General features: G+C 38.9%; 3 protein-coding genes across 6 annotated transcripts in view; 2 read left to right on the top strand and 1 right to left on the bottom strand.

Annotated features, from left to right (window-relative positions):
* LOC137984411 (doublesex- and mab-3-related transcription factor A2-like) overlaps nucleotides 1-7,500 on the top strand; it is a 350,662-nt gene that overhangs the window by 182,837 nt on the left and 160,325 nt on the right. The gene's annotated exons all lie outside the window — the stretch shown is intronic.
* Nucleotides 1-7,500, top strand: part of LOC137984336 (bromodomain-containing protein 3-like) — a 29,353-nt gene that overhangs the window by 6,938 nt on the left and 14,915 nt on the right. For all 4 annotated transcript variants that reach the window (XM_068831505.1, XM_068831491.1, XM_068831512.1 and 1 more), the window contains 8 exons: nucleotides 178-283; nucleotides 2,320-2,483; nucleotides 3,332-3,505; nucleotides 4,362-4,445; nucleotides 4,825-4,926; nucleotides 5,062-5,190; nucleotides 5,392-5,568; nucleotides 5,913-6,157. In XM_068831505.1, coding sequence (XP_068687606.1) covers nucleotides 178-283; nucleotides 2,320-2,483; nucleotides 3,332-3,505; nucleotides 4,362-4,445; nucleotides 4,825-4,926; nucleotides 5,062-5,190; nucleotides 5,392-5,568; nucleotides 5,913-6,157 — 1,181 coding nt within the window. The remainder of the gene's footprint in view (nucleotides 1-177; nucleotides 284-2,319; nucleotides 2,484-3,331; nucleotides 3,506-4,361; nucleotides 4,446-4,824; nucleotides 4,927-5,061; nucleotides 5,191-5,391; nucleotides 5,569-5,912; nucleotides 6,158-7,500) is intronic.
* The window catches only part of LOC137984468 (protein C10-like), a 236,392-nt gene that overhangs the window by 224,315 nt on the left and 4,577 nt on the right, over nucleotides 1-7,500 (bottom strand). The window lies entirely within an intron of this gene.

Below are 7,500 nucleotides of genomic sequence, written 5' to 3'. Positions count from 1 at the left end.
ATGCGGGGACTTTATAGTGGGTTGTGGATACTGCTGGCCACGTAGGTGTTCCCATCCGGGATCATTGTCCGTGCTGTACTAGGGCATCTCCTGCACTTGCGACAAACATTGTTAAATGAGTAAACATGTATGTAGTCAAGTGATTTCTTTTTTGTCTTTTGTGGTGTTTTACTGAAGGAGTATGAAATGATCTTGGGGCCAAAAAAGAAAGCTGAACCAGGAGGACCAGCAGCTAAAAGAACTAAGAGAGGTGTATCTGCAGTCAAATTGGAGCAGATACCAGGTAAAACATTGATTGAGTATTTGGATACCTGAAGTAGGCTTCGTCTTTTTGGTTGCACTTGAAAACTGTAAATGTATCCATGGTGGACCTTTAATTATTGTGATGCTTGCAAGATTTGCCCTTCTTGAATGCCTAAGACACCTACAGTACCGCTCAAAGGTAAGTTGACAGTCACGCGCGAGTCGCAAAACTCGACTCGAGACTCGATTCTAGATCCTCGAAAATTTCGAGAATTGAGTCTCGAGTCGAGTTTCGCAACTCGCGAGTTGAGTCTTTCGAGTTTCGAGTTGAGAAAAATAATGAGCTTGATGCTTGACTGATCTCTTGAGAAATAAATTAGACAAGCAAAGCGCACTTGTGTGTTGTACATGCGTCGAAAAAGCGAGTCTGATATCAAGTGCGAATAGTTCTGTTGACGAAATATGCACACAGTTCCCGCGTCACTCGTTTCCTCAAAGGATCAATGAATAATCTGTTGCGATCATTTACAAAATGGCTCTCTTCACAATCGACTTGAACATGCAACGCTTGACCTGAAGCTTTCTTTACCCCGATAATAAACGTTATCGATCGTTGATTTTAAGCAAAGAGAATGTAATGTAATGCCTCGAGCAAGCGATCTCAAATTTACGAAGTTGTGAATTTTTTCAATGGTTCTCCCATCGCATTATTGGTCATATTGGTAAATCACGATTGGTTGTTTTAAATAAAGTGAGGTTGCCTGGTAAGGCAGTTGCATTACGAGCGTATTAATGTTCCAAGTTTCGCTAACGTTGACATATGCAAATTTCACTTGCGGATGAAGTTACCCTCAAGCGGTTGTCACGCAATGCTTTCACTTTCGATCACAGTTTATTTCAATTATTTTACCTACTTACGAAATCATCAGAGAATTTCTAAAGTAAGAAGAACAGCTTCCAGTGTGTAGGAACGAATCAGACACTGCAGGCATATCTACAAGTGTTCAAAAATGTAATCGTGGAAGTACACGCACAAAAAAAAAAATAATGGTTGCATGATTTGTGTCAGTTCATGCGCATGGTAAATGTACCTGACAACAAACGAATGAAGATTTTCACGTTTACTCAATTGTGCCGTAGTATTGGCTTGATACAGCAATAAATGAATAATTGCGTATACCCATGCGAGTTTTTAGAGCATGTTATATTTTCTCTTTCGATTCTCTTGACATCCAAAATGAGCAATCAGAATTGCGACCATAATTGACCATTCGTCTTTTGATGATTTTGATGATAAAGTTTCAATTCAGCTTTTGTCACGATGGGAAAGACGCGGTTGTATTCGGGATTCCAGTTTGTTGATATTACAACGCCAACTTTTGCACAAGGCCCCTTTTTACTCTGATAAATTACATGTCCGTGGTCATTTTGCTAGTTTGTGATTGGGTTTGTGCCTGGGGAACGCATCGGAAACTCGTGTATTTTTTTCAGAACAAGTGAATAAGATCGCGACGTTATTTTTCTACATGCCAAAGGATAATGAAGATAATATTTTTTTCGCAGGCCAAGAACATTGAAAGCTTGCTTAGAGTCGACATGAATATTGCGTACAAAGGATCCGGTAGCGGAATTGTTCATTTCTTCAAGACATAAATCGCTTTCTCAAGTTCTTCTCGAGTTTATGCATATTCCAAAGTCCATCTTTCTCAACTCTCGATTCTCGCGTCTCGAAACTCGAATGTCTCAACCTTCACGACGCGAGAATCTACTTTTGAGGATCAAGTCGAGACTGTCAACTTACCTTTGTCCCCCCCCCCAAAAAAAAAAAATAATAAGTATGACTCCTTAACGCATGACTCCTGGGGGTTCCCCATTGACGAGTTAAATTGTCTGGCATTAGACAGAGTAAAATAGTAAGTATGGCTGGTTTAGGGGTGAATACATGTAGGTTAAAACCTAAATTTTCATCTTTTTTTTTGTGGGGGGGGGGGGGGGAAGAGAAATTTTTACAGAATTGGATCTTGTAAGTTTTTTTGGTACCTAATAAACCCTATTGTTTTTTGGTCTCACTTTTAGTTGCTCCAGATAGCACTCCAATGATGAGTTTACCATATCCTACCCCACCAGTAGCTGTTACAGCCACAACAGCACTCCCTACCCCAGTAGATGCAACTACTGTGTTACCATCGCCAGCTATTTCTGCTGCTCCAGCCTTGCCATCTGCTGCTCAGCCTGCCAAGGTATGCTATAATCCCAAAAGGGTAAACCCTTGCCATATTTATTTTGCTAACATTGCTGCATGGAATTCCTATAACTTTTGTGTGTGGCTAACTGTTTCTTGTTTAAAGAACAAATGGGTTACTTGTAAAGAGAATCTACTGCTACATTTGCAGAAAAGTACTGTAAAATGATAAAGTTTGTATTAAATATTTAACAATACATGAGTTCACATTCTTGCATCAAGGGTAATCAGGGCAACGTGGTGGGAAATTCAAAGCAAAATATACTGTAGATGACTCTACTTTATAGACTTTCGCCTTCATAAACCAAACAAATAAGTTCACGTTCACAACTGAGATGAACTAGACTTGGTATTCGTTCTTTGGAATTCCTAAATATTGCTTTTTTTATCTCCATACATTCTCTGTAGTTTTGTGCCTTTCGAATTACAGTACAGGAAATGTATGGCAGAAATTCTAGAATAGCCATTCTCTCCAAATTTATTCTGCAGCACCTTTAAGCGCATATCTTCTGTTTTGGAAAATAAAAAAACCCAAAATTGCATATCATGAATACTTTTCATCATTTTGAACTACCTACAAACCTTTGAATTCCTCTCCATCTTGCCCTGATTACCCATGATGCACTCAAGAGCATGAACTCGTTTATTGTTGGGTGAAGTTGAGCAAAATATTGTGATTTGTCAGTGGCGAGCAGATTAATATTACAGTTGTAGGTTCCCTTTAAAAGGTGTTGCTTGTGGTTGTCGTGGACATAATGACAATTATTCTGCAATATGCAGTGAGGGGTCAGATTAGGAAATAAAAGCAACTGTCCTGCTAAATCAAAGTTTTCCTGATTCATCCAGGTCAAAAAAGGGGTGAAAAGAAAAGCTGACACTACAACTCCTACTACACCAATAAGTGGAATGGTAGAACCACCCCTCCCTGTAAAGACCAAGGCAGCAAAAATACCAGCACGTAGGGAGTCGACAAGAACAGTGAAAAAACCAAATCGTGATTTACCTGAGGAGCCTCAAATGGTGAGCAAAGATGTTTTAGATCAATAAATTGCAAATGTATTCAATTTGGAGGGTTAAAATGTATATTTGAGGGTATATTTATACTGCTAATTGGATGATTAATCCAAGGTGACACAAACTTGTGAATTTTTGGTGTTTGGTGTTTTTATCTAAATCTTCAGCTTCTAAACTTAAGAGTGTGGCTTGTCTATGATTACAGCCTATCAATCGGTGTTTACAGTACTTTGGTCGGTCTTTGTGAAATGATCTCAATTTGCTGATAAACTGGAAAAGTCATTTGAAAATGTTATGTTCAGTTTATTGCTGGAAATTTGGTCAGGATGTTTGGCAGCTCAAGTCATCAGTAGTGTTTCACAAATGTTTTTCTTGCTGGCTGAGCTTGCAAAAGAGGCAAGAAATGAAGTCCTCACACACTGAAATGGGGTGCTGGGCCCAAATCAGGATATCAGATATCACATTCAGTCATGTGATCCAGTTTTCTTTTTCTTGCCATAAGAAGCAACAGCTTTCCCACCCACCGATCCCCTTTCTTGCCAGTCTGCATACAGTCATAACTATGAGAGGGTAATGTGTGAAGTGCTAGTTTTCTACCCCATATGAACCATGTGAGCGTTAGCCCTACTGATGCCAATAGGCCCACACAAGGACAGAGAAAAACTCTTAAGATTTTTTGTTGGTATGAACATTGTATTGTTTTTTAAATACTCATTGTATCTTAGTTGTGAGGTTTCAAATAAAGTGCTGCTACATTCTTGTGTGGCAGGCAAATTGCATCCAGTGTGTGAGAACTGTTCATTATTAGCTTTCTGCTCTAGATCTGTTTCATTGTTATACATTTACAACATTTTTTTTGTAGGCACGTGGTAAAAAGAAACCGTTATCAGAGCAGCTCCGATACTGCAGCAACATAATCAAAGAATTGTTTTCCAAGAAACATGCAGTAAGCCTATCATTATTGATAAATGTTGTCTGTAAATTTGTACCGTGTTATTGATAGTCTGTTAGTGTAAACCATGTTGTAAAAGATAGTCTAAAGTGACTGTAAATATTGTTGCAGTGCTTGAGTTACAAAGTGGCAAGTTTTAGCAAGAGAATGCTATTAAATGGACAACAAATTTTTGCCTTCCTTCTCTCATTGCCCTACTGTTTGGAAAATGGAACAGTTCATGCCCTAATTTTAGTGCATTCAATTCAATGAGAATTGGCTTGCATTTTGCTGAATGAACAAAAAGTCATTTTATCTGGATCCCTTTTATTTCCCTCTTTTGTGTTGTGGGAGTTGTGTGATTGGTTATTAACAAAATTTATGAATCTTGTAGGCATATGCTTGGCCATTTTTCAAGCCTGTTGATGCCACTGCTCTTGGATTACATGATTATCATGATATCATCAAACAGCCAATGGACATGGGTACCATAAAGGTAATCTTGATTGTTGGAATGTGTTCATGCATTTTGTCATCTCTGGAAGTACTGAAAAGTCAAGCTGAGGTTAGTCCTTACTGTTCTCAGAACTTTCGCTTGCAGTGCTAATTGTGATTTTGTGAACTCTGATAGGTAAAAATGGAAGGTAGAGAATACAATTCATCGTCTGAATTTGCAGCTGATGTCCGGCTCATGTTTAGCAACTGCTATAGATACAATCCCCCAGATCACGATGTTGTCAAAATGGCAAGACAACTGCAGGTTTGTCATCAAATGTTACTGCAAAGCCAAGATTTTATAGAAAAAAATCAGACTTACAACACTTAAAATAACCAAGCCTGATTTTCTGTTGATTCATCAAGTGATTTAATTGAGAAGTGTAAGTAAGCTAAAAGTTTTCAGTTGATCAGTGGATGTTGCTAGGCTTTCATACAATCCTGTTATTGCCATTCACTTTAAAAGGATGTTTTCGAAATGAAATTTGCCAAGATGCCAGAGGAACCAGAGCTTCCTTCTGTGCCAGTAGTAGAAGCTGCTGAGCCAGAACTAGAGTCTGCTGCCACCCCGCCTTCATCTTCACCTGCATCTGAAGACAATGAGACTGACAGAGCGGAGAAACTTTCCCAACTTCAGCAACAGGTAATACCATTTTCAGTCACAGAAGAACTACATTTTTGTACATGCAAGTATTTTTCCAAAGCTAATTATCTGTAAACACGATGTGTATCTTTGTGGATAGAAGAACAGAAACTATAACAAAACAAAACAAGAAAACAGTGGTGCCATCTGTTCATTAATGTCATGTTGTGGTTAACACCTGGGAGTTGACCAGCTAGGCATACCCTGTCTTTTAGGCAAATCGTAGTACAGTTAAAAAAGTCATACAGCTGTATGACAATGAACTGAGAAAAGGTCAGCCCTGCAAATGCAGTGCTCATATAGCAGAGGTATTTTGATTACTTCCATTCTTATTTTGCCTACAGCTGATATCTGTTCATGAACAACTCAGTAAGTTGACTGGTGAAACTGTCATTGGAACAAATAAGACAAAAAAAAAGGCAGACAAAAAACCTCCCACCAAAAAAGAAGCCAAGCAAGCAGCCTCATTGCAGGCAAAAACTCAGGTAAAACAGAAGTCATCAGGGAAAACACAAGCAGCGCAAATTCAACCAAAAGCTGATAAGGCTGCAAAGAAACAGTCAGCATCCAAACGATCTGCAAATAGCAAGTAAGTGTAGTGTTTTCCTTTGATCTGTTTCATGTGGAATCATTTCGGCCTTTGATACGTGTCTTAATTAATTATGGATACTTCTGACTGTAATTGGGTTTTTCCAACAGACACCTAGAGAACTGTCAAAAACTTGTCCTGAATTCTGAATGCTGCTAACCTGCGATCAGGCCCATTTTTAGCTTCGCCCATATGTTCTTATGTCGCCGCTCGCTAAAATTGGGCCTGACCAAAAGTCTCTCAAGAATTCCAGACGGTCGGCCAAATTTTGGCCGACCAAACTCGTGATCTGATTGGCTGTTGAAACGCCGGAAGTGAAAATACCATCGTGGATGCGCAGAGCTCTCGCGAAGTCCTCGAGACTAATCCGCCATAAGTGTATGAAAAAATTTGCTCCCTTTTGTTCTTACAATGCCGTGGACGATGCAACTTGATTTTATTTGTATAAGTGGAGATATGCCATCTGAAACATCTCATAACTTGTCCAGAATCGGGTTTGAATCTTTGGAACGAGTGAAATTAGCGATTTCGTTGTCGAGCTCTGTGACCATGGGGTTGAAAGTACTTTGGCACAAACTTCCCTGATGTTTTGAAAGCTAAATAGCTGGTTCTTTCAAATGGCAACGAAAGCCGATGCATATTGGTTTCCTCGATGAGACAAGGGACATATATATATCAACAGGAGGAGATGCTGATAAAATCGCAAGTTACACGAATGCATGTTTTGAATATCTGTGTACAGCTTTATTTATTTACTTTACATGACACGGTTTGTTTGCACACTTCATAATATTTCCAGTTGATTTAACTTAAAACTCGCACTCCAGAAACTAAAATGGCATGTTTCCAGAGAGATCAATTGTACAACAATAAAAGAAACTTTGCGAGTCCATCTTACTGTTCGTACTCCATCAAAAAATTAACAGCCAAACTTATCATGCGCGCAATTCTAGAAATACACTGCAACTGAAGATATCACCCGAAAAAATCACCAAAGAAACCTTCATGGGCAAACACGTTAAAGGACTAATGTATTTCTCTTTTGTTTTCTTTGAAAATCTATTGCCAAACCGTCCAACGACAAAATGCGAGGTTATCTCAATTACAAATTAAGATGTCAAGCTTAAAAGATTGCATATTCAGTGAAGTTCGGAGGGAGAATTACACCGGCCTTTGCCGCAATATAGTCGTCGAAAACATTCCCCATGCTTTAAATGTGTTTTTTCCAAATTAAAGCCAACGGTAACTTTCAAATTCGTTTATAATATTCCTCCCACGGTAATTAACTCTGGTCAAAACAAAATAGCGTGAATGTGCCGTCCACGCATGTATTGGTGTAATGG

The sequence above is a fragment of the Montipora foliosa genome, chromosome 2 (genome assembly GCF_036669935.1).
Source record: "Montipora foliosa isolate CH-2021 chromosome 2, ASM3666993v2, whole genome shotgun sequence".
Classification (NCBI taxonomy): Eukaryota; Metazoa; Cnidaria; class Anthozoa; order Scleractinia; family Acroporidae; genus Montipora; species Montipora foliosa.
This window is presented reverse-complemented; position numbering and strand designations above follow the sequence as displayed.